The 26,756-nt window shown below is 33.9% G+C and overlaps 1 protein-coding gene across 5 annotated transcripts in view; it reads right to left on the bottom strand.

The window, feature by feature from the left end:
* RYR2 (ryanodine receptor 2) overlaps nucleotides 1–26,756 on the bottom strand; it is a 769,122-nt gene that overhangs the window by 170,377 nt on the left and 571,989 nt on the right. For 3 of the 5 annotated variants that reach the window (XM_037821856.1, XM_037821863.1, XM_037821872.1), the window contains exons 49-61: nucleotides 26,078–26,298; nucleotides 23,378–23,468; nucleotides 21,240–21,380; nucleotides 19,621–19,784; nucleotides 17,319–17,397; nucleotides 15,654–15,743; nucleotides 14,726–14,863; nucleotides 11,824–11,901; nucleotides 10,559–10,634; nucleotides 7,482–7,605; nucleotides 6,888–7,003; nucleotides 3,046–3,143; nucleotides 1,239–1,360 (exon numbers count right to left, since the gene is read on the bottom strand). In XM_037821856.1, coding sequence (XP_037677784.1) covers nucleotides 1,239–1,360; nucleotides 3,046–3,143; nucleotides 6,888–7,003; nucleotides 7,482–7,605; nucleotides 10,559–10,634; nucleotides 11,824–11,901; nucleotides 14,726–14,863; nucleotides 15,654–15,743; nucleotides 17,319–17,397; nucleotides 19,621–19,784; nucleotides 21,240–21,380; nucleotides 23,378–23,468; nucleotides 26,078–26,298 — 1,538 coding nt within the window. The remainder of the gene's footprint in view (nucleotides 1–1,238; nucleotides 1,361–3,045; nucleotides 3,144–6,887; nucleotides 7,004–7,481; nucleotides 7,606–10,558; nucleotides 10,635–11,823; nucleotides 11,902–14,725; nucleotides 14,864–15,653; nucleotides 15,744–17,318; nucleotides 17,398–19,620; nucleotides 19,785–21,239; nucleotides 21,381–23,377; nucleotides 23,469–26,077; nucleotides 26,299–26,756) is intronic. The other 2 variants (XM_037821879.1, XM_037821883.1) reach the window with 1 other exon arrangement.

Here is a 26,756-nt window from a genome sequence, read left to right as displayed (position 1 = left end):
AAAATTGACAAGTGTGCAAGGGAAACAAAGATTGCCAGGCCCCTCTCCCCTCTTAGGGAAGGCAGAAGGAAGAACTTGCCAAAGTATGGCAAGGGAGGGAATTTTTAATCTTGGAAAGTAACTCTTTATTGTCTCTCCTGGTAACACAGTTTGTGGAAAAAAGGTATGTCCCTAGTGGGATTCTCCCTGTTATTTAAACAGTTTTATCAACTTCATAGGAGTTTGGGGACATTTTTAATACTGTTGCAATTCTACGTCACATGACTGGCCACTTACCAGTTGGTAAGAAGAAAATAAATAATAAATTAAAGAGAAGAGCTTAAGACCCTATGCAAGTCCCATCCCCAATACTATACAATACAGAAATCTAATTAGTGACAGTCCGTATCCAATCTCATTGCACTCTGATTCATGGGTTGATATTGCATTGCCATTCCTTGAGTAGCAGCAGGCCATTAAGGTCAAGTCTAAGGAAAGCTTGTATTTTTTCCGGTGTTCTGTTTTATATCGCTCATTCAGGTTCATAGAGATTCTGTTCAGACACACACTAACTGCTTGGTATGGACACCTGAGCAATGAAATAAAATAGAAGCAGGCTTGCTCAGTAATTGGTTTTCATGTGTACTAAGTTTTAACAAAATTTTGAGGAATTTTGAGACCCCAAATCCCCAACAGAATCATGAATAAATCTAAAGAATACTTGGTTTATATAGAAGTGAGAGGGCATTGCTAAGATGCTGGCTTGAGTGGTGTGAGGGAAACCTTCAGAAAATAGATATTTTCACTACATTTCCCTCCAGACTGGCCATTGTGAAAAAGAAAAACAAAACATTTAAAATCAAAATTTGTGTAAATGGGATTTTGCCTTTTTGGAAAACAAAAGCTGGCAAAAATATTAGGTCGGCAGAAATTTTAAAAAAATACTGAATAAAGAATCACTTATCAAAAATACTCCTACAGTGATGCATCTTTAGCCCATACTTGTAGATTTTGTATCAGGAAATTTTTTATTTCCTTGTTTCAGCATTTCATTTAGCAGCAAAACAGAAGGAAATCCAACATCTAGAACACGTGTGTTAACTTGTGAAATTATCCTGCTCAGAGTCTGAATCCACAAGGATGGGCCAAGAAAGATGGGTGAGATATGCTTCTCATGCTCTCACTTCAAAGTTCTAAGTGTCTCTTTACCAAATGCATGTACATTTAATTCAAACAACATTATTTTTATAGCTGTTTACCTAGTCACCATTTCTTTCTCTTTGTTTGATGCATGTCCTCCAGAACAAAGCGGCCTGCTTGCTGCAGATAAGAAGTATAAACGGTGGTTTTTGAAATACTGATCAATTAAAGGAAGCACCACCTGAAAGAAAGTAAAGGAAAAATAGATATACACAGTGAACTCTGTCAGGAGATGAATGAATGCCAAGGCCTTGGGTAGACAAATTTCTATCCACATGCAAGAGGCCTCCCAACATCCAAAGCCATGCCAGTTAACACCATTTCAGAGAATTCCTCTTTTAAATCTCCCTCTTAAATCTCTACTCCCTATATGTGTATTAGGTGTGTGATTGTGTGTGTGTGTGTGTTGTAGCAGGGTGTGATTATGGGGAACAAACCAAATTGCTAAGTTTGAAAAACTATTCTCAATTATTTTCATATAATATAGTTCAGTGCCCAACAGGCTCAAAGATAATAAATTACTACCATTTACTATGCAAACCAGCATACTGTCATTTCATTTATCCTAGTAACTACTCTGTATGATAGGTGTCATCATCTCTGCTTTACAGGCACTGGAATGGAGAGGTAGAATGTGAGTGAACTCCTCAAAGTCACACTGACACCTACCTACACAATGTTCTTCTCATCCCTCTCCCTTCTGCACGCTAATCCCACTGCTGTTGACCAGTTCCTCCCCCTCTCCATCAGCTCATGCCCCAGGGCTTTGCATACCCTCTTCCCACAGTCTTCAACCAGTGAACTCTACTTCTTCTTTAAGCCTCAGCTCAGCTGCACTACATCATATAAACTTTTGCTGACTTCCTTGACAAGACAAAATTCTTATATTCTTTGTTCTCATAGCATTACTTGCAATTTTATATTTAATATACATGATTTTGGATGATAGTCATATATACCCTGTGGTTATAGCACGTTTATGTATAAAGGAAATATAAAAGATTTTACTGATTTTTCTTGAAAGTTGTGACATTGCCAGAACTTAGTGATTGGTACATAGTAGTTACTCAATAAACTCAGTGAATGAAGGAATCATAGGCTTAATAGAAACTATGCTACATAAGGCATCTGCACCCAAAATCACTAGGAGCACTGAATATGTGGGCAACACAATACAACATAAAGGTATGATTAGAGGCCATTAATACAGCATTTCTGATAAATGGCTGTGAAGGGGGATTACCTCCTAGTAGAGACTGGATATACATGTAAAAATAGATAACTGTCAATTTGCCATTAAAAACAAACCTCAGATGATTGATAAAGACTTTAAGTGCTATACTGAGTGGAAAGAAATGGCCACAAGATAAACGTCCTTACAGTAAAGGGCACAATCCTGAAAATATAATAGAAGACTTACTTTTGTCATCTGTAAAATGAGTAGGGTAAGGCCCTACAATAAAAATTCCCTAGTAAAGGATCTTTTAATGTGCCTATTTATAAATTAGCTACTGTCTTTTCTCCTTATAAAAGCAATGGTAATCTAAATATGCTAAATCATAACAATATTCAAATGTTAAGAAACAGGTACTTTTCTTCTACGTTATATGATAAAGCTAACAACTCACAACTTTGAATCCCACCTCCCATATAGGACTAAGTCATTTAAGAAATATGGTAGAGAGAGCAGAACACACTCAAGTGTGACCAAGTGTGCTGAAAACGAAAGGAACAAATTCATTCCACATGATTCATGCACTTATTTTTGTGCCACAGAATATTTACTCGTAGCAAAATTCACATTTGTAGACAAGTGCATTCTGAAAAGAGGCAAATATCTAAAGTATATTTTACAAACAAACATACTGAAGCAAAAACAAGATGGACTGTATACTGTACTTTAGCAAAGAACTTGATTTCTTGTTCATATGGGAAATGTTCTCCTTTGCTTCTGCTGCCACCATCTGTAGATACGAAGAGTTTTTAGGTACACATTGCACACTTAAAATGTTACACAATATTCACCCAAAATGCAAAGTTTAGAATACATTGCTTAATGTGTTACTCCATTAAAATAAACACAAAAAGCCAACAAAAATTATAAATGAAGTGAAATTACAAAAAGGATTTTTAAAAAACACCTAAATTCAAATAAAAAGCTTCTAAGGACAGCTCATACACCTAGTTATAAGCACAAAGATAATTGTGTGGTTGTGAACTCTTATTGACAAGTAGAAGGAAAACTGGAATAAAGTAAAAATCCTACATCTTCAGTAGCCTTTAAGAAGGAAATCTCACTGGGGTGAGAAAAATGAGTGTAAACTGAGTAAATGTAACTGGTTAGATTTTAACTCAAGCCTCTAATAAAAATGGTTACCTCTTCATATGACTGAAAGTTAAGGCTTCCTGTCGTAACAAATCACCTGAAAAGTTGCAAGAAGCCAGGGCCCACAAGGAAGGGGAGGACTGCAATTTTAATATTAGGTTGGAAAATTAACATTCTGCTAAAGAATAAAGAAACTCACCTGTGTCAAAAGATAATTTACATAAGTGAAGCAAAAACACCCGAGTTTTCCCCATGGCTTAGAAAATGATCGTAAGGTTAAGAATTGATTGACCTACTGCATTTAGTTTAGAAGGAGGTAGACTTTCTCACCTCCTACATGCATACAGAAAGGTTTTATTGTATACAGGAGACCTAATAATAAGCCATAATAAACCACGATATGAAGAATATATTGGAGAGCTACAAACTTCAGAACTGTAATACAGTTTTAGTATAGATTATAGGTAGAACTGGGTTTTGTAAGAATCAAACTGACTTTTGCTTGAAAAAGTTCTGAAAAAATAGAAATAAAAAATAGAGATCTACTTTATCAAATCCTAGACACAGATTCAGGATAATTTTTAGGGAATTTAGGTAATATTTTGTAATGGCAGAACAATGCTCTTTCCCAAAACTAAAAGAAAACAATGGCTTTTATACTTGCAGATTCCATTTTTATATCACTTTTGCTCTACATCTCTCTTATATATTATGTCCCCCAGAAAAAGCCATATTCTTCAATGCAATCTTGTAGGGACAGACATATTAGTGTTGATTAAGCTGGAACCTTTGGATTAGGTTATTTTCATGGAGATGTGACCCACCCAACTGTAGGTGATAACTCTGATTAGATAATTTCCATGGAGGCAGGGCCCCACCCATTCAGCATGGGCCCTATAAAAGCTCAGACAGAAGGAGCTCATGGTTAGCTGCAGCTGAGACACACATTTTGAGGACAGCCATTGGAAGCTGACACTGACATTTTGGAGAACGCTATTTTGAAACGCAACCTGGGAGCAAGCGGGCACCAGCCACGTGCCTTCTGAGCTAACAGAGGTTTCCTGGATGCCAATAGCCTTTCTCCAGCGAAGGTGCATGATTGCTGATGTCTTACTTCGTACACTTTATGGCCTTAAGACTGTAACTTTGTAATCAAATAAACCCCCTTTATAAAAGCCAATCCATTTCTGGTGTTTTGCAAAAGGGCAGTATTAGCAAACCAGAACAATTATATTATGCAAAATGGCTATATCAATGTAAGGGACTTTCTCATATAAATATATGTCAAGACAGAATTTTGTACAAAGCCAAATCTGCTAATATTTCAAGGAATTAAATGGTAAGCATCTTTTCTTTCATTATACATATTAACAAAAATGCTTATGTAATATGAAAATGTGAAAAAGGTTTGAAGAGAAAACAATCTTTGCTACAACACAACAATTAAAGAGAGGGAATATGGATATTCTTAATATTGGAATTAGCTTATTTCTAAGAATGAGAAAATTAATGATGAGTTATGGAAGCAATAAATTGAAGGATAAAGAAAAAAGGCATTATGAAAGTTTTATCTGTAGTAACAATAAATGAAAATTTAAAAAATAATAATGGTGTTGACGATCAAAAGTCTATCCGTTCCTCTGATGGCTTTATAGCCAATTCTATATAACCCTGTTATAGCCACCTGAAAAAGGTACAGTCAAAACCAGGACTTGCAGAGGAAACGTTATTTTGTTGGGTCCCATGCTAACCTGACTTTCTCTCTCAGAATTCTATTTAAAAGATCCTCTCCCTTCTGCAAAGAATGACATGTGCTAAGGTGGTAACTCACCACCTCCTAGACACGAGCACTGTAGGAGACAGTTCATTCACAAATTTGAATGTAGTGTCAATAATACTTAAATTTATTTCCATCCCTCAAATTTGTGTTTCTGCTATCTACATGAACATAAAAAAAAAAGTTTTCTTTGTCTCTTCTCCAAATCGTTCCTCTTTGCTTCCCTCTTCTCCCCAACCTTGACAGAAAAGAGGACTGGATCTTGGAGTTATTATCCATATCAGATCATTTTGAATATGGATGAGCATTTTCAATATATAATTTTGTGAATAAAAGCTTCAAATATTTACCACTGCCTCATTTTTGTTCTTTGGTCAAATTCATTAATTCAGACTACTATGGCTACTAGTCAGGACGAATCAGAAATTGTTCTTTTTCAAATTGTATGGATTTAAAAGATATTTCATATATAATATGTTTGTATAATTGGCTTTTATATAAAAATTGGCTAAGAATAGAGCAAAATTACAGTATTTGAACTATAAATAACAAGGCAGGTTCAAAGAGAGGGAGGTTCTTTTTGAGAACAATGTTTAACTAGAAAATCTGCAATCACATTTAGAGTACAGAAGGCCAGGAAAAAAAAACAATAGCATTCACACTTCTATGAACTTTAATCTAATGCTATGTCAGAAACTGAGTCTAAATCCTAAGAAAAAACAGCAGCAGCAAGAGCCCTGGGTTGAGAGGGCTTTATTATTGATATAATTACTATGGGATCTAGGACTACAGATCCTGAGAAAAGGTGCTGAAAGACTGAAAGTACAGAAAGAATGTGCATTAAAAAAAACTTAAGAAGGGAAAAGAAAATTAAAACATGGTAATCAGAAGAGAATACTGTTTTTAAAAATGGACCAAAATGTAATTCCTTATCTCTCAATACCAACCACTGGCTGGCAGGCGATCTGACATGAAGCTCAGTAATTAATGCCTTGGAAATTTAATTCAACAATGTTGGAAGTGATCACAAAATAACAGAAGTGAGAGGAGTCTGCCTTGATTATCTTTTCTGAAGCCAAGATTCAAAATAATGAGTTCATTTTGTATCTAGGTAGTCCTGGGCCAGAACGGAACAAGTCTTTCATTTTAACTAAGGGGAAAATAAAGTATTCTGCACAAGTGTCTTGCCACAATGGCTAAAGTCAAGGCCTTTACATTGTTTAGAAATGTTGGGAATCCAAGAGTTGTAGAGTTTTATTAAGAGCAACTAATTTTATAGGAAAGATTTAGCTATATCTTAAAATGTTGATGTCCTTCCAATTTCTTTCAAAAAGACAAAAATTAAGGCCCATAAACATTAAAAGAAGAAAAGGATTTTATATTGGAATTCTTTAAAAGTTCTCAAAATTTACCCATTGCTAAAAACTAAACTTGTCTGCCCACTGACTGTTGCACTGCACTTAGTACTAGGAAGGATAAACCGTGCCGATACCATCAGAGAATTGACATAAACAGCCCAATCGACTGTGCTAGTCTATATCCTGATGTTGCAAACATTAAGAATAACAAAAGCTGGGCCGGTAGCAATAGGACTGTGGCACATACCAAACTCCAGGATATACTGATGGGCTTCGTCCACATAGCGGATGAGTTGTTGGAGGAAACTATAGGCAAATCGTTTCTCAATAGAGGGTGTGTCCAATTCCAGGTCCTTGAATCCTCTAGAACAGCAAAAAAAGGGATGTAGAAAGTAATTTATACATAATCTATTAGAAGCTAAAATTTTGTAAAAAAAATTATAAATTTTTTAGGAGTTATCTAATATTCTTGTAGCTCAAGGCAAAAATGAGATTTAATTTATAAAGTGTACTTTGCATCTGATATTAAATTGTAGTTAGTAATTCTATTACTCCATAGCAAAATGTTGCCTTTAGAAAAACAAAGTGTGACTTCTGCCTAGGGATTTTGCCTAAATAATGGATGGTGATTTAATAAAAGTATCAAAAGGAACACAGTTATGTGGCAAATAGCTAAGGCCTCAAGGTTCCCGACAGATGCGTACTTTGAAGATATTAAATAGTACCTCCAGTATTTAAACAGATCACTGAATTCATTTTCACCATTAAATCTGAAGGGGACAGCAAAATATTCTGTCTTCTAAAAAGAATTTGTAACTGGAATAGGTGTTTTTTTTTTTACCTAGATACAGCATATCCATTGATCTGTAAGAACTTAAGAATATCCTGTGCTTTTTCCCTGTCCTTGGCTTTTTCTTTGGCTGTCAGCGTATCATAGGGTACCAGCAGGGGATGGTTTCCACCTCCTAAGAGAATGTCAAGACAAGAACTCAGCATAGTAATTAGAAAACAACCTGAGATGAGACACAAACGCATGTATAATAGGACCACGTCAAAGAACTTTTGCTATCCTTTAGTAAGAGTATACCTAACTCTTCCCAATCTAGTGCCTTTATTATTCCATTTAATTTAAGAAACCTGTTCAAATGAAGACTGTGTATATGACTTCTCAGAGTCAATTTAAACATGAAAATACATGCATTTATAATACCAAATGCTAATAACATTCACAATCACCAAAGAGTGAGCAGAAGCTGCATTCTCTTATCTGTTCAAACGAATTCTGCATGTGGAGAGTGGAAATAGACACTAAAAAATGCACAGCTGGAGCTTGTAAAATTATAAGGCACATTTCAAAGAGTATGCTTCATTTTCTGTCCCACAGAGAAAAGAGAAAACAATAGCTTAAATATGGAATTTTATTACAGCTCCCAAATTAGAGACTACTTTATAGTCACATACCATTTCTGAATACACAAAAACCGTACTAAAAACAATATGCTGAGTTAAAAGTTGATCCCTCTTAAATATGTATTAAGAGTATCATACATACTTCACTGATTAAAAGATTTGGGCAAGTAACTTCTAAAAAGAGGCTATATTTCTAGCATACCCATTTTCTGGGTATATTATTTTAGATTTAGAAATCCTGGAAAATTAGTTAAATTAAGAAAAACTAATGAGAAAAGCATTTTAGTAAAAATTATAAAAATGTCAAAGCGCACTGTTAATTCCAGATGTAAAGATCTGATATAAAGGCTATTAAAGCAGAAACAGAGTTTGCTTCAAACTCTGTTTGCTTCAAATTCAAAGTTTATAAAAGATCTATAGTAAGAATATATATAGATTTTTTTGTGTGGGATGCTGAATTGTCCTCAAACATAACTGCTAAGGGAATTCCAGAAAGAAAAATAAATACTTTGTTGGAATTATGATGATGACATTGAGCCTATGAAATCAATGTCTAATGTGGTTTAGCCAGAAGCTACTAAAATAATCATAAATGTCAAATTTTCTCCACAAAATAACAGGCAAACAAGACAAAGGAGAAAGTGCCATGCTTTACTAGAGCTTGCTTTGAGTGAGACTGCCATCTACAGAAACAGAATCACTGCACTCAACTTTCTCACCATAAGGTGGCACTCTAAAATCAACAATGGAAAAGTACAAGTTAAGAACTACCAAGCTAACAAATACTAAATACACTGAAGAGGCATCAGTTCTTTTATAATATGGTATTAATGGTATCAAGTATAATATAATTGTCAGAAGACAATACCAACAAACATTTTATGAACTGCAAGAAGGATATGTGCACTAGGAACAAAGTTTGATCACAAACGAAGTCATTTAACAGGATACTTTGAGAAAAAAAAATTTTTTTAATAAGAGCATCTAATTTAATCACCAATTTTGCACTCTATTATTACATTTAGTCCTAGAAAATTATATTAGTTTGGCAACTTAATATGTAATCCATGGCGATTTGGGGATCAGAAACCAATAGAAATTACTCTAGGTGGGGGAGAGAGGAGGAGGAAAGAGAGAGAGAGAGCGAACTAGAGAGAGACAGCAACAGAGTGTGCACGCGTGAATTGTAATGAACAAAGCTTTAACTTAAACATCCCTGAGAACAGAAAGTGCCTTTTGATTCTGAAACTCTTCTCACCTTATTATATCTCCACTAAATTAGATAGGGCAGCTACTTTGCAGTCAGCTAACAAACTAGGGCTTTGCTTTGCCCATCTTTGCTTTGCCACTTAATAGCAGTGTGACTTTGGGAAAGTTACCTTGCTCTTCCAATCTTCATCTTTCCCATTTATAATATGGGCATAGATATTTTGGGTCTAAGAGTAGAAGGAAACTAGCTAAACGTGAGAGGTAAATGAATTTGCAGGATGCAATTTCCAGGTAATTCCTAGGATACTATCACAAACATACCACAGTGGCTCTGGAATTCATTCATAATAAAAAGTAAGATGGTATCAGACCTGTTTTTAACTTGATAATAGAACATCACCATACAAAATACTTGAAGTGGGAGTTAGGAGTGAAGAATAGAAATGAGTGGCAGTTCTTTACATTTTTCAATAATTTGGTAGTATTGATATACTTTTTGGACTTATACTCCTTTATTTCTGTTAATGACAGATACTCCTTGTGCTGTCTGATTTCCCCCAAACTCTTCTAGGTTCTTAAAGCAAATTGGGATGGTACTGAGGACTGGATGACCAAGATTAGCAAAAAAGGAAATTCCTGAGCTTGAAATGAATATTTTTTGGTTATGGGAAAGAAACATATAAAGAAAGTAATTAAAAAGAACATACACACATGTTTATTATGAAAAATATGTGCACAGACTAACACTGAATAAATAACAATGGATATAATCACTGCAGGATGCATTAAATTAAATATTTATGCAAGTAAGTTAAGAAAAGATTTGACAAGATTAAGATAACGTGAGGTCATTTTAGTAGTTTAAAAAAAAAAAAAAAAAGGAGAAAAGAGTAAGCAAGCAACAGCATGTAAGGGAGAATAAAAACTGGGGTTACCAAAGAGGTTGAGATGGGAAATAGAGTGGGATGAGATAAGTGAGAAATTTAAGTTGGGGATATAAATCAGTAAGGGAGGTCTAAGTAGTTAACAGAAGACTTAGGATATTAGAAAGGAGATATTTATATGCTAAATCAGGTAAGAGAGAACCACAAAAATTCTGAGATACGAGGAAATATATACTAGCAGCCTGGAAACTATAGAATTTCCATCTTGAATCTGGTACAGTCATATTTGAACCATCCTTACAAAATGAAAGTATAAGGAGCTCTTGTTTTAAAAAGACTACTTTTTTATCCATATCATATACTTACAAAGTTGAATTCTGATTTGTTTTTAATAAAAGTTTTTAGAAAATATTACCTTTGGACTCAAGTTCAATTTTCTTTTTCTTTGCCCATATATTATGGTAGTTTTCTGCCATCATTTCTGCCATAGCCTTAAATGAACAAAATATTTAGCAGCTACGTTAACACATTTTAATGAGTAATAAAGTATAACATTGCTTTCCCACATGTAATAGCAAAACATGCTTAGAATTTTTAAAATCATAGTGTGTTAAGAGTGAATATTCATCTAAAAGTAATCAAACACAGTGCTCTTATTGGAAACCTGAATCCCAGAGAACTTGAATGATTTGCCAAACTACACAGTAGTAAACAGTCGAGGCGATTCAGTACTCTTATATTTGATGGGAATGGTCACTGTTATTTATAATGTTTAAAGGCATTTGTTGTATTAATTCAATAATGAAACTTCAAAATGTCTATGGACTTTAACAGAAAATAAATTTATTTACAAGTTCTTATTTTAATTTTCAATGCTTTAAGGAAGACTTAAACCTTATCAATCATTGAATGTAAAGAACATTTAACAAAGAATCAAAGATCTGACTTCTAGATCAATCTCTGCCTCAAACTAGGTGAGTGACCTTGGACAAGTCCCATTAGCCATTTGTGGGCTTTTGAATTTTGGTAAGATGACTTCTAAGATTACTTTCACTTTTGATCTTCAAGTTTACTGTTATTCTAATATATTCATACAGGAGTGATAACAGACAAACCAAATAATTTTTCAATACGGAGATTTTTACTCTTAATTCTTATTTCTCTTGGAGTAATACTAACAAAACCAAAATCATTGTTTGATCACCATATCAACCTGTGGACTTACGTTCTATGGCAAAAAATTTTATCTTTCACTCAAACTTGCCATTTCTTAAGTAGGTTCTTTAGTGACAAACGAGAACAGATAAGACTACCGATGGAGCAAGTATCATTAGTTTCCTTGGGTAAACAACTTAAACACATATTCTTTAATGAATAATTAAGGTGATCATTAATTATGATTCACTTTCTTCTCACGCAGAGTTATTTAATTATGTCAGAATTTTTTAATACATATGATTCTTAAAGAGAATGTGTTATCTGGAAGAACAATCCTATAAAAGTTACATTAACTTTCATAGTTCTAAAAAGTTATGGTGCATGATCTATAAAGTCCATGGATCTTTTATATGATCAACAATTCAAATGATTCTGTTGCAAAATATATGCAGGAAAGTGATACACAGTATGATTTTTAAAAACAGAAGTAGGAGAATATTTTCAAAAGTTAGTAGTACTTACATACAGATCTCTAGATAGTGTAACATTGCTCATATCAATGGCTCGGGGGCTGTAGCCATGGGCAGCGTCTACAGAAACCTAGACAATGTACGTGAAAAATAGCATCTTGTTAAAAAACAAGCGGAGGGAAAAGTGATATTTTAGTTTCAGCAAAGAAATAAAATGCAATCAAACTTGCAAAAATAAAATCTCAGATACAACTAGCAAGTTACTACATGAAATGCTTTAACAAGCATACCTATCAAATGAAATTATAGTTGTGTGTCTGACAATTATTTATGAATGAATAATACATCCCAATATCTTAGGGCCCAGCAATCCCCAAAACTAAGAATCAGAATTTGAAAAACTGTGCAACAGATCAAAAATTTTGAAACATTACCTTAGGTAAAGGATCATTTTATTTCTGAGTTTCTTATAAATCCTAATGGACTTAATTCAATTTGTAAACAATCATTCTGTAAATAAATATTTACAAACGTTTTTATGAGTCCAATGTTAGGATGAAATATAACTAATTTTTAAATTATAAAAGTATATAGCATATGGTATTCAATGGTTTAAAAGAAATCCTCAATAACCAAAAGATTTCTTTCATTTCCAAATTTGACTTTTTAAAAATGAAACATATCTTCTTACTTACTGTAAAAAAGGTTTCACTACTGTCCTGGTCACTTACCTAATTCTACCCGATGGCATATTTTACTATGGCTGTTGTGAAAGTGTACCATAGAAATGAGCTCAGATTTATACTTAAAACCTTGAAATTATACCTTGAAATAATTCATAATTGTGCACATTCTCTTACTAGACAGGGGTAAATAAAAAATAAAAAGGTGCAATACAGTTCATAACTGTATTTGTAAAATAAAAGGGAAACTAATTTATACTTAAATTAATAATGGGCTCCTGAGCCAACCTACTGGTCTGTCTGACTGATACCTGACTCATGTACCTTATCCACTGGTAAGCACCATCTAATAATGGATTGCATAGTACAATCACTAGATTAATACTATGCCTGGTTTTCTATTACTCAGGCAAGCTCCTGGACAAATTTAAAAGTGTGCTTCTATACTAAGTTTATTGGAGAGGCTTATAACAGTAAAGGAAATGCTGAATTTCAACTGAAAACAATAAATGTGAGTTTCAAATGACATTTAAACTCACAAAGAGTTGGTAATGTTTTTGTCACCTAGCTGAGCACTCACAGGTCAAATGATTATTCCTGCCCCCAGAATGACAAAACGTTACAGAAACGTCGTTTTAAAAAGTTAATAATTCCACTCCAACTGCACACTCATTGCAGCAGCATTTTTAGTTAATCCTTTTTAGTTCACATCCCTTTTGATGGTGAATATTTCAAGTCTTAACCTTTTTTACCACTTAAATCCTCTCCCTCCTCATCACTTTTAGCTGATAACCTCACCCCTTACTTGGTGAAAAAAAGAAAAGGAAAAAGGTTAAATAGGTATTAATGGCCTAAAATCCATTGCTTTTCATTTCCAATTGCCACTGAACTATTCTTACCTCCAGACTGTTGATATCATAATATCATCTCCCCTGGTTCCACACACGTCAGTTAAGAGAATCTATTGAAGACTTCAAGTGTTTTCAAACTATACTAGGATCTAAGGGGGTGAAGGGTTAAGGGTAGTGGGAGAATACATCTTATTTTTCAGGGCAAAGCTCAAAGTCATCTCCATCATACAGTAATTTCCTTATTTCCTATCTACCTCACAGGAAAAAAAGAAAAAACAAAAAAAAGCATTCCTTTCTCTGACCCTGTAGTACCTTGTATTGCCACTAGCCTAACAGTTCTTACACTATATTCTAGTAGGATTTAACCTGACTTTCTCTTAACACCAACTTGTAAGTCTTTAGAATTAGAACTGGAATTTATAATAGTTGTATTCCTATTGCCTAGAACACAGTTCACAGTTTGTGGTCAAGATTTGTTTAAATGGACTCAAAATGTAACCGGTTAGGAATGCACATGAAAATTAGATAATATGCTTCTAAGCTTCTCTTCACATGATACTTTTAATGTAAAATATGACTAAATCAGAACTTAATTTAGTTAAAAAGTATGTTTCAAATATGAAACACAGGAAGCACATCCTTATTTTTTGTTGTTCAAAAAGGGTAGCAGTAATAAACACAATATTTTATGTAAACCAAAATAGTGGCCTGAGCTGTCAGGAAAGGGACAGTGACATGTTTAGCTCCCAAGAAAAATGCAAAGTGACAGAGGTAAGAGCTCAGGTAACCAGATCACTAAATTTCAAGAACTGGTATTTTGTTCCCTCCTTGAACGGCAGTTTCTCCAGGTCCAGGCTCAGTCTTACTCTTTCTACGGAGAGCACTGAACCCCTACGGCCAGAGCTTGCTGAGTGAGGTTAGACTTCTTTGATGAATATACTCCCTGAATCCCGCTCTGCATGCCCAGGTCTAAACTCCCTTTGCAGCTTCCCAGGCCTTCGAGTACTGAATCACTTGTATGGATCACGCATCCAGGTTCTAAATCTTCACAACTGCTGTCTGACCATCCTACTGCTCCCTAAGAACCAACCTTCTTTTCTTACAGGAAATATGAAAAAACTAAATAAACAACTTTAACTGTAGCTCACGAACACATTTTACAGCTTTGTTACTAAAACTTCAGGACCATACAATGGGGTCCTCCTTTATGTACTAGCCAGGAAAAGTAAGACCTGATATATAAATGCCACTCCTTTAATCTCACTGAAAACTAAAGAATAAATAACAGAGTTTTTCCTCTTCTAAATTTTATCTTAGTCTTAAGAATTTTCAAATTATTTCTTTTCAGAAATGCAATAATTAAATAAAATACTAAAATTATTTTTTAAAAAAACAACTGATTAATCACTGTCATCCTTACTTGGCTCGTTTGAGAAATACGACGGGTCCGATTATAAAGAGCCATACTGTCTCCCTCCCGCGTTCTTTCAATTCTCCAACCCCAAGCCAGCATCGTTTTTAAAGATTCTTTGATTGGCCAGCGATAAATTTCTTTTTCCTAGGAAAAAAACAACCCAAGGATATTATAAATGTAAATGGAAATAATAAATATTTAATGCTTTGTTCTGAAATACACTGCCACCGTTTTGTTAAAAACTTGGCAGTATTTATTAAAAAAAAAAAACTGAAAAGGAAAGTAAAATTAAAAAATAGAGTGCGAGCTGGGGCCTAGTTTGACTAATGATGCTAACTAGATTGTTATGGCATGGAGGATAAATTTCTTTAGTTTCCCAGCTTCTAAGATTTTAAAAAGAAACTGGAAAGGAGAAACACAATTAGGGAAAACGACCGATTATGTGATTAATGTGTAAAAGTTCTTCTACCATCTGAATAAATAGAAAAGTAACTCTTCCCCTGTAAGCATCAAGCTAGAAAAGCCTTTTCACTTCATTTGTCAAGATATTAATTTCCCCCAAAAATAAATATATGAAAACTTATAAATAATAAACATATTAAATTATTACTCCATTATCCCTCATGTAGAAACTCCTAAAAACAAGAAAAATATTTTCTAAAGTCCTTAACAATATGGGGGAGAAATAATAATTGAAAAGGAACCGAAAAATATCAGGTAGATAAGAGAGTGAGCAATAAAATACTGACAGCAAATGGGAATAGAGGGAAAAAGACAACATATAAGAAGTTAATAAATGAGAAGTCTGAAAAAAGGTAAAAAAAAAAAAAAAAGTAAACACTAAATAAGACATTTTAATACAAAGATGAATAACAAATTTTTTTCAATAAGAAAAATATCAAAAACAAATATATAAATTTAAAAAAAGCCTTACCTTTTCAGATAATAGTTTATAAGGTTTCATTAATGGTTGAACTTTAGATGAATCTGAATATATTTCTCCATAAATCCATCCATTTGCCAACTAAAAAAAAACACATACAAAAAATTATTTTACACATAGTAATTTTAGAAAGTGTGTAGGTGTGTATGTGTTTCAGTGTGTGTTTGAAATAAAGCTGAAGTGACCTAAGATAAAGATTAAGGTTTGAATTTTATCCAGAATAAGTCAATATAAAGATTTCCATTCTTATCAATACTATTTTGTGTAATCATCTGGAACAATTATTTTAATCCAGAGATTAAAATCACCATCCCTTCCTTAAACAGAGTTAGGTCTGTGATGGTTCCAATAATCACACCCCTAGGAGGAGGCTACAGTGATGCACAGCTACTATACTTTTATTCTGGCACATCTTTGTACTGTGCTGGTGACATGTATGAAACGTTGTTTTAAAACAGGAAAACTGAGGTATGCATCTTGAAACCTTCCTTGAATAATGTTACCTGTTTTGCCCATTCCTATATCCAGTTATCTCTCATCATGTTTGTTCTACATTATTTTGCCCATGTGAACATATCAGTGTTTCCCCACATCATTTTATATCTGCCTATGGAATCTGGTTAACTAGCCTGGAATAGCGCAGGTCTGTCTTCCTATAAACTTTCCCTTCGTCACCACCCTTACCAGTTCAGTACTTGTAATAGAGTCTTTACATAAACCAGACAATGGACTCTTGTTGACTTATTGAGTAAATCAACTACTGAACAAAGAGCCAAGCATTTATCAAAACAGAGGGTTTCTTAGAGGCAGTAAGGGACTGCTTGGCCAGGGCAAGGACTGAGGCCTGCTATGAAATCTAGCATGAGGATACTGAGTTGCTCATAACAGAAGCATCTTTTGGAATTTATGCTTTTCATGTAATCAAATCAGTACATGCTTATTTTAGGTTTTTCCACCATCTCAACTCAACTCTGACAAACCTATGTGAATCATGCTCTCTCAAGTTTAAACTACGTTTAACTTAAATGATATTCAGGCATAGTACTTCCTTTAGAAAATCCCATAATATGTAGGAATTACATCATGGATTGCCACAGCTTTAATTACCTCATTTGGTTTTATATTTCCCTGAAAACACAAACAAAGCATGTTATCTGGTCAATATAATCCATATTTAGTGACCTGAAGCTCTACTTGATAGTGAGAAATACAATGGAAAAGTACAAAGGGTAAGCAATCATTAAATCTTGCTCAAGGTTTTCCAAGATTTTATATAATATAAAACTAAATATAAAGCTAAGGCTTCCTTAAAAGGGGAATTATGGACTTGGAGTCAACACTCTTCCTAAAGCCCTGGATGACAGTTACATCTTACCCTAGAATTAGTATGTGCTTATAAACTGAATTTCTTATTTAATTAATAGTTTTGAAATCTTAAAATTGTGTTTTATGAACACAAATATTCTAATTCATATGTGTATCATACTTGTATTAATGGCAGAAGTAGCTAATTATTTGTGAATTACAATTAAATTTTCTTTCCTTATCTAGATAAAGCTCTCTCTTTGAAGTACGCAATTGTCATGGTCAGAAATATTTGAGCTGTGACTAGTCCTTAAAAAATAACAGTACTGAAATAACATGAAATATTTTTACCTTGTCCATTGACCATTTGTCATGGGAATGTTCTGCATATTTGTTAATGAAGTATTCCAACTTTTCGGGAATTGTAATACTGTGAAAAACATAAAGAAAAAACCTTGATTTTCACAGAACTTACAGAAAATCATATTAATAATTTACTCATGCTTATAAAAGCTTAGATCCCACTCAATGCATAACTTAAAATAAATTGTATTAACAAAGTATTACTTTTTAATATTATGAGAACATAAGAAAATCAAGCAGATAGTGTTCTATCTGCTCATCTTATATTGATTTATACATTATTACATTTTAATATTAAGATACATAATATACAACAAAATTATACATAGCATAAAGAAAAATAATTAAAATATATTTAAAGATGGGGACAACAGATCACACCAAAAAACAAAACAAAACTAAACTTAATCATGATTCGACTCAGTAAGTTTAAACTTATTAGACTTTTCTCCTATATTCTTTCTTTGTAGTTAGTTTTCCTTTTTGCCTTAAGTCCCTTCTGAAGCAACTATAAATGGGAGAAAGGCTGCTGAAATCCAACCTGTTACATTGTTTCAATGAACTAAAATTTCAATTAATTTCATACAATTAGTGATGTGTTAATTTTAAATATAAATGACTGTGTAACACTCTACAGGTTGCCAATATCAACTAAAGCGAAAAGTAATTAACTCATGCTTTATCATTTTTGATAACATTTATTCTTGATTCCTTTCATACTTAAACAAAAATTTAATTCTTTAAGAAATGTTGAATGCATACAACTGATGACCAAGACTGATGATGAATGTAAGACTTGGAAATATCAAATATATCTCTGAATGGAAAACAGAAATATATAATTCCATTCACTAACAAGTAAGTTATTAAAGCAATTAACTTTGAGAACAGAATTCTAAATAAAATCTAGCATAATGAGATGGTTTTTATTGCTCTTTTCCAACAAAAATACCAGCCAGTAATTGAACTATATGGCCTACACATACTTATGAAGCAAACATAATAATCACAAAGATGTAGAGACTATTGCATATCATTATATAAACCCAAATCTATTAAGAAGTCCCCAAAGAAACAAGATTAGGTGAATTAATACAAATGCCAAACACTTATCTGTTGAATTTAATCAACACCAATATCATGACATCATTCTGATGTTTCTGTGTAATCCTGGATTATGTTTTATGTTAGCAAACCACAAACTTACCCATGTAGGAATGTGACCATGTGATATTTTGGTTTACTTACTTTGGAAGAGATAGAAAGGATCAATCACATAAGCCAAATACTGGGGGGTATTCTTTTCTCATAGGACTGTCATCTGATACCAAACATGCAAATTTAAGGCATTATCAAACTAATGGCATACCACTCAGGTTGTAAATCTGATTTAATTATAGAAGCTAAAGCAGCTGGGGACCACCCAGAACCTCAAAGTCGAACTCCAAAGCAAATTCAGATGTGAATTATAACTACCATGTGGCTAACACTGCTCTTGCTGAGTCACCATGGAATCAATAAGAAAATGTGGCATGAAGAGGCAGTTTTCCTTGCAAATGGGAAACCATGGTCCTACTTAAAGACAATTACAAAAAAAAAAAAAAAAAAAAAAGCTGAGATTTCAAATACGTGAAGCACCCAAACATCCTATTTATAGAACATTTTATGCAATTAAGTACATAAAAAAAGTTTCATAATGTTGAATAATGATGTTTTATATTTGGTTAAGGCTGTCAAACTGTACTCAAACTGCATGCTAAATTTTCCACAAATATTCTCATTTGATATTTCCTTCATTCTCATGCTGTGCTTTATGATGCTCAACATCAGTTGCTAAACCCTAGGCTTTGCTGAGATGGAATGACTGGTGAAGTGGCTCCCGCAGTGTATATAAACATTTTTGCACTGCATACTGGGATCATCCTGAGTAAAAGATGCTATAGAGACATTGGTTGTAATTATTAATAAACATTTAGGATAAATTTGCAACTAAAAATATAACTCATACAGTTTCTTGGATCTATTATAGATACTATTGTTGTGGTTACATATTACTGAGAATCCTGATTATGTTAAGAGTATTCTAGAAGATACATTCTTATCTATTTCTGATATTAGTATAATCATTAATATAACTATTGTCATTTTATAAATGAAAGGGACCCCTATTAAAAGGATACCAATTCAAAGGGGGCATGGATTAGAGAAAGTTCACTTTAGTACCTTATTCAATTTCAGACTTCACACATCATTTACAATAAAAATCTGCTGCAATAGAAAGAGTCCATACTTTGAGGTATCAACAGGTTGTGGGTTAAAGTTCCCTTCAGAATCCACTGATGATTGTTTTTCCATCATACTGACATAATTTGACTCCATGTAGTCTGGAGGCAAAGCTCCCGCAACTGCACTCAGGCAAGGCAGTGCCAGTTTGAAAAGTTCTTGTTCATATTTCTGGGAAGAAATGGAAGTCCAAAAATAAATTAAAAGATAAAATTCTATTTAGCAAAAATTGCCAACATGATAACGGTGACGGTTCATTATAATTCAGTGTTGCAGGAGAAAATCTGAATTATGCTGGGATACCTTAACTCCCTGACAGATTCTTCTCTAGAAGAAGGAACCCACAGCCTGAAATTTCATCAAACACAAAAGCTAGATTTACTGCAGTTGCCGAAAAGGATAAAACCTGTGCCTTCCCCAAAAGTTTACCCTTTGATAGTTCAAATGAAATATACTTGAATATTCTAAGTTTATAACATGTCTAAACAACATAAAGACAAGTTTAGACAATGAGGACTACATTTATTACAGTTAATTATAAATTATTGCTGTACTGCATTATAATGACCGTACACACAAAATACACAGAGGATAACATTCCAAGGACTGAGAAATTTTAACTGATCTGTATGGCATTATAGAGGTACGAAAAATAAAATTCTGAATGGGGAAAGAAATTCTGTAGGCAGTATACATAATAAAAATTTCTGGGAAGAAGTATTTGTAGATTACTTATATAATTAGTTGCATTTATATTTATAAATTTTAAAATAAAAAATAATGTTGAAAGTGATTTCACTTCAAATATTAAATTTTAAGTTACATTTAAATGCTTCTAAAAATATCTTCTATTCATTATTTTTAAAGGACTATCAGTTTACCAAAGGAAATTCAGTAAGACAAAACCATCATGATGTAGCTACCAAATTTAATCCCAGATAAACTTTCCCCTACTGTGCAGCAAAGTTCTGGCTATACTACTCCAATGATTTAATAATGCCTCTCTGGGAATTCAAACTGACTTTGATAAATAATTTAAGAGTTAGTATGCAAAGTATGTCTCTCTGATTTTCTCTGAAATAACTATCCTCCTATCATCTGAAAATACATGAAATATTCATTATAAATAAGACATCTAAAAGCAAATGTCATATATAAAAAGCAACAAGGAGTAGAGATACTTAAATCTCCATAGCAGCAAATCAGGAAAAGTCAGGCCACTAGAATTTTATAATTGTGTAATATTTTATATTTTATTTATTTTTTTATTTCATAAGATTTCTTCAGGATTTTTTTTTTTTTTAGAGTGGAGTTGGTGAGTAGGGAGGGTATGGGTCCAAATAAGTCCAAATGAAACAGAAACTTACCAACCCATACATGTAGTTTCCTGAAATGCTTAGTGATTTTAAATTCAAAACCAGTTATGATCACAAAGAACATCATTCATAATGATTATGAAAAGTCAACATAAATTGCATTCCCATCATTTGTTATTCAGTTGAGAAAACATAAACAGTAAAGCTATGTAAGTCTTGATTAATAAAGATATTATTCCGCTAGGAATTCTCGCCAATTAGCTTTTTATTATTTTAGCATTGCAAATAAATCCACAAAATATTAAAATACCTTTTGAGACAGGGCATCAAAAATGCCCCAGAACAACTTTCTGGATAAATGAAGTTCTTCTTCCGAGGCAGCACCAAAGTTTCCCCACCCTCCAGGCAGACAGTAATATTTCCAACATCTTTCATAATGATTTGTCAGCAGCTATGTGGGAAACCAATTATAAAACAAATGAGCTAAAGACACCTTCTATATTTTTACCATCTCCTTCCATAAAGCATCCTAATACCAGGTAATAAGGTCAATTGAAGTGAAACCTCTCAATCCCACCTGAATTTTTTGGCAAATCCTGTCTCATTAAAAGTTAATGCAGAAAATGATATGGGGACCAAATGACCAATTTTACACACAAGTGTCTCTTGAACAGAATTCTTTATGAGGTTGTTTGTTTACCTACACATCCCTGAGTTCTACTTTAGTTACTAACACTCAGTCAGAATTTATGAATCGTGACCCCCTGGAATCATTCCTTAAAATGAAGGAATTGGATGTCAGGGTAATCCACTGGAGCCTTTAAGAGGAACTAGCAAAGTATCTGTAGGGTACAGCACCTAAAATGTGCATTCTAAGGAAACCATACATCTGTGATTAGTTTTGCTCCCTCTCTGCCTATCCTTAAACACCATACTTTATGTTTGCCTCAAACTTTCTTCTCTTAGTAAACTTCTAAACTTGCTCTAACTGGAATCTTTCCTTTCTTTACATTTCTTTGGTGGTTAAGGATGCAACTTATTTCCTTGCTGTTGTGTCTTGCTGTGATGCTCCTTAGGTTTTCAACTACATATATTTTGATTTTTCAGGACTGAACTAGAAGTTCAAAGACAAGGATAGAATCTTTCAATTATTTGGTAGGTCTTCAGATAATTTATTATGGCACTATCAACTAATAAATGTTTATAGCTATTTACCAAATTAATAAAATTATGTTTATGAATCAACTGTGTTGTACTTTCTTTTCTATGAAGGAAATAAATTGATAAGGATTATTGTTATTAAGGCTAATTACATCTCTTAGTGTTGAAATATTTCTTCTATTTAGATCTTCCTCTAAGTTGCAAAACACACACACAAATGAGGAGTCTCAATTGTTGAAATACTGAGATTCAATTGCTGAAATACTGAGATAAAATTTGCTAGGATTAAAATGGAAATTCTATAACATAAAAGAGTTTTATTGCATAAAGATTAAAAAAATGATACTGTATCTTTTTCAGGTAACTTCCAGTTCATTTACAAAAAGAAAATTTTGCATGAGAAGGTATACTGTAGTTGATTAAACTATAAAAATGGGATTTTTAGTTAGCAAATCATCTCATGTACATAATTCATTAATTTCTCTAGACTATTAAATCAACAAATATTTTGATAAAGATGACTTTTGCTAAATAGCTACAGATACTTATTTTAAAAGAAGTCAAAAAATATTCTTATCTCAAACCTGTTTTCTATGGCACCATTGCTGTGTGGCTCTAGGAGGGGAAATGATGCTTTTTAGATGGTAGTGCACAATAGTCACTTGTAAAAAGCCCATTATCTTATTGTGTAACCTTGATGTACAGAGCATACTATCCTGAGTCTTGATTAGCATATTAGATAACAGGAAATTTCTGCCCAGTCAATAAGACAATATGAGACTTGATCTTTCATGAATAGAACAAGAAAGGTGAGCAGAGAAAATGTCAGTGACGTTCCTACATACTCTAACAAACTTAACTGCATACACAGAAAGTGTCCTTATTTTAGAACTGTATGAAATTGTATTTGGAAGCTGTCTTTTGATTACCAACTTAGAAAACATTGTTTTTATAGCCTACTCTTCATCCCTTGAAGTTGTTAATAATATCTCAGGCTAGGAATAGCTATTACCATAGTTTTCTAGCCCAAGAATATCTTGACTCATTGTTTCCTTGTTGTCTGCTTGGTTTTTTGGTAAGCTATCCACTTGAAAATTAATCCTAGGATTTCTATGATCTTTTATTACTTGTTTATTTTAGGTATACATACACATTTTATAACTTATCTGCTCATTTCAGATAATTGGAAGAAACTGCTCAGCACCAAAGAGCAAACATATTCTAAGAGATTTACATGCTGTAACAATAATCAGTAATCAAATGACTCTGAATATCTCTTATACTTACTTTAAGAGGCATCTTTGCATGTTCATTTAATAAGGGGATATCAAATACTAATCTTCTAAGTAAGTGCTGCATCATAGAAGGTCTCAATTGGCTGTTGGAACAAAGCAATTTTTAATAATGAAGAGAAATGTGTTTACACTAAGCAGATAATCATTAGACTAAATCAAATAAGATGAGAACCTGTACCTATACCACTTTTCCGACGGTAATAATTGGTTTTGTTACTGGCCCAAAGATTAACTATTGATGTAAATTTATGCCATATTCTATTTCCCAACTCATAGCTATTTCCTAGATCTAAAGACCACCCCCATTTTCCTGCAAAACATGTTGCTTTTCTGTTCTTTCCCTTCCCAACCACTCACAAATACAGAACCCACCACTTGCTGAGAACTTCCTCCATTAATTTTAATAAATGCTTGTTCCCCTCCCTCCAGTGACTGGGGGTCTTCAGTGACTACATCAGAAGCAGAAAGAAAAGGGAGTAGAGGAGCAGGAAGGAGGCAGGAGTGGGGAGTGTTGGTGGTGGGGATGGGGAGAGAATCAAGACAGCAATTTTGGTAGAAGAGGAAGGGAGAGAAAATTAACATATAGTGAACATCTACCATGTTAGGCACTGTTAAGCACACTTCGTCCTGTTTAATATCTACAAAAATCCTGGGAAAGATGCATTGCTGATTCCATTTTACAGAACCTTAGGGTTGGGAAATTTATATACATAATCTGAGGTCACATAATTAGTAATGAGCTCAAATACAGACCTGTTTAACTCAAGAACCTATGCTTACTTGAGCTTTCTGTTCTCCCTACTCTGCCTTCCTCTATTCTATAAACAGAAAGGAGAAAAAGTTTGGGAATAAGAAAAAGGCTAAAAGCCGTTCTGCTGCTGCTCTGCAATCCTCCTCCTAAACTCTCCTCCTCTCCTGATGTGTCACCTCCCTCAGCCTCGTCTGGCCTCTAAACCCATAGACTCCACCAAAGGTGATAAAACAGGCCTTTTTACCCATGGTCACCAGGCTGCAAGTTGTCTCTTCCCAGAGCTCACAGAAGGAACAATCACCCCAGCTAGGAGCTTTCAGAAATATCACTTTCACTGACAGAAAGTAGGGGAAGACATGTTTCTGATTATCATAGTAAGACATTTGAACACTTACCAGTAAGAAGAATTACATCTGGTATTTCATTCTTATAATGCTATTATCCCTCTAGTTTGGGCACTTTATAGCTTATGTAATACCTGTGTTGCCCTAAGAACTTGATCATTTCTTTGGCATACAAGCCCAAGCTTTAGGACCACAAACTTGTGGAACAATATTTTTCCTAAAACATATACCTGTTGCATGAAGTTAAAATTTACTATTTATAAATCACAACTCAGTAATACAATTAAATGAACATTTACTTTCACCAAAGAGTAAAAGAAATATGAAGAGGCCAAACACTGAAAAGCAATTATTTAATAAATTTTCAGGCAGCTTCCAGTTACTCACGCAAGTAAGGCAGAACACATTGGTTAAGGAAAGGTCTATTCAGTGCCTGTTTGTCTTAAACACAGACCCATTATATGTTCTGTGACCCTCCTCATTCCCCAACCCCCTACACAAACACTATACACACACAAAGATCCACACACACTTGCCACATTTGTTCTTTCAGTGTCATTACAGCTTGGGAGGTGCTCAGTAGCTAGGAAAACCAATCTAGGTTGTCCTGATAGATCTAAAACAGAGCAAGTCCAGCTATCTAGAAAGGAAGGTGTGAACTAGCTGTACCTCTTGAGTCAGTTTGACCTGTAACTGGCATTCTAAAATTCCTGGTATCACCTCTCAGTAAGCCTGTTACCAATTCTCATCAATCAAGACGTGCTGTTGCTTCTACTCCTTGATGCTTCTATTATATTTGACACTGGTCAAAGTGAGAGTCTGTGACTCCATCTACGGTCACACTAATAGCCTCTCAACAAGGCAAAATATTTTTGAAATACTTCTTAGGACTTCAAGTAGTTTTAGTACAGTTTCCTTTAATTGCACTAAAGCACCAGACCATATTCTACTTGATTAACCAAGATCCTTATCATCAACCTTTGGCTGAACTAAGCTCCTAGAAACAGGCAGCGCGTAACCAGGAAGGCAGAGTTAAAAGAGATAACTTCATTTCTTTGAAAACCATGAAACATCAATAGGTGGGCCAATAGTGGCGCTGGTTTTCCAGGCTGGAGGAAACATTTGGCTTTCATCCCTGCCACATATAGCAATGCTTTAATATTATATTGTATCATTTTTTATATTTAATAAATCTTTTTTTTTTCTTTCTCTTTGGAAGAGGAGTTAAAATCATCAAACAGAGTCCAAAGGGGACAATCATTCTCCAAGGCAGTCAAGGACCCATCACAAAATCACCCTTCCCACCAACATCCAGAATACTATGGGCTAATTTGCTCTAATTGTTTAAACAGTACATCCAAACGATAGCTATCCCGTAACAGTTTGGAGGAACACTCCTAAACTTGACCAGGAGTGAGGGAGCTCTATGAGACTCATACCTCAGCACATGGGACTATCAAAAAGTTAAGAAAACCTATAAATTAATTTTGGATACAGAAATTGTTGCCCAAATTCATAACAATTTACCAAGGGCCACATTGTAATTTCTTTCTATTAAAGAAGAAGAAACTTGGCAAAGAGTGAGATGTCCACTTACCCACAAATAGAGAGTAAACACACTTCTATGGAATCCCGCTGAGCTTTGGTAAGTGAGCAGCCCTTCGAGAGCCTGTACACAGTATGAAGTAATGAGTCAATGAGGGAAGCATGATGCTCGGTGCCCGCAAAAAGAGGAGCACATCTTGTTAGTAAAGGCAAGACGGCAGTGCAAAGGTACCGATTGAGGGCCAAGGCCATGTCTGTAGCGCTCAAGGCAGCCTACAAAAGGAATCGGAAAGGAGAAAGTCATTTGTTTGGCAGCAGGCCACTTTCAATGGGATCAACATAATGACGTGTAGTTTCACTCTCTATCTAGAAAATGACAAAAAAACAGGAAAAACGGAAATGTGTTCCTTTAAATGGGGTTCACATGATCTTTTATTCCTAAATATGATCAAGGTTCAGTTTTTCATAAATAGATAAAAATGAATGAAATGCTATCCCCTCAAAAAATCCAAGGGGATCAGGTTCTATCATAACATTTCAAGGATAGGAACAATGTAAGATGAAGATATGAAAGATACCAAAGAATGTGGGCACTTTTCTTTGGTAGGGGAGGAGGGAGAAAGGAGATCTCATAATAGATCTCATATTCACACGTTTTCTGAATTATTATTATTATTTATTATTCTTCTTATTATTTATATTTCTTATTATTCTTATTATTATTTATATTT

The sequence above is a fragment of the Choloepus didactylus genome, chromosome 2 (genome assembly GCF_015220235.1).
Source record: "Choloepus didactylus isolate mChoDid1 chromosome 2, mChoDid1.pri, whole genome shotgun sequence".
NCBI lineage: Eukaryota > Metazoa > Chordata > Mammalia > Pilosa > Megalonychidae > Choloepus > Choloepus didactylus.
Note: the sequence above shows the minus strand (reverse complement) of the source record. Positions and strands in the feature narration are given on the sequence as shown.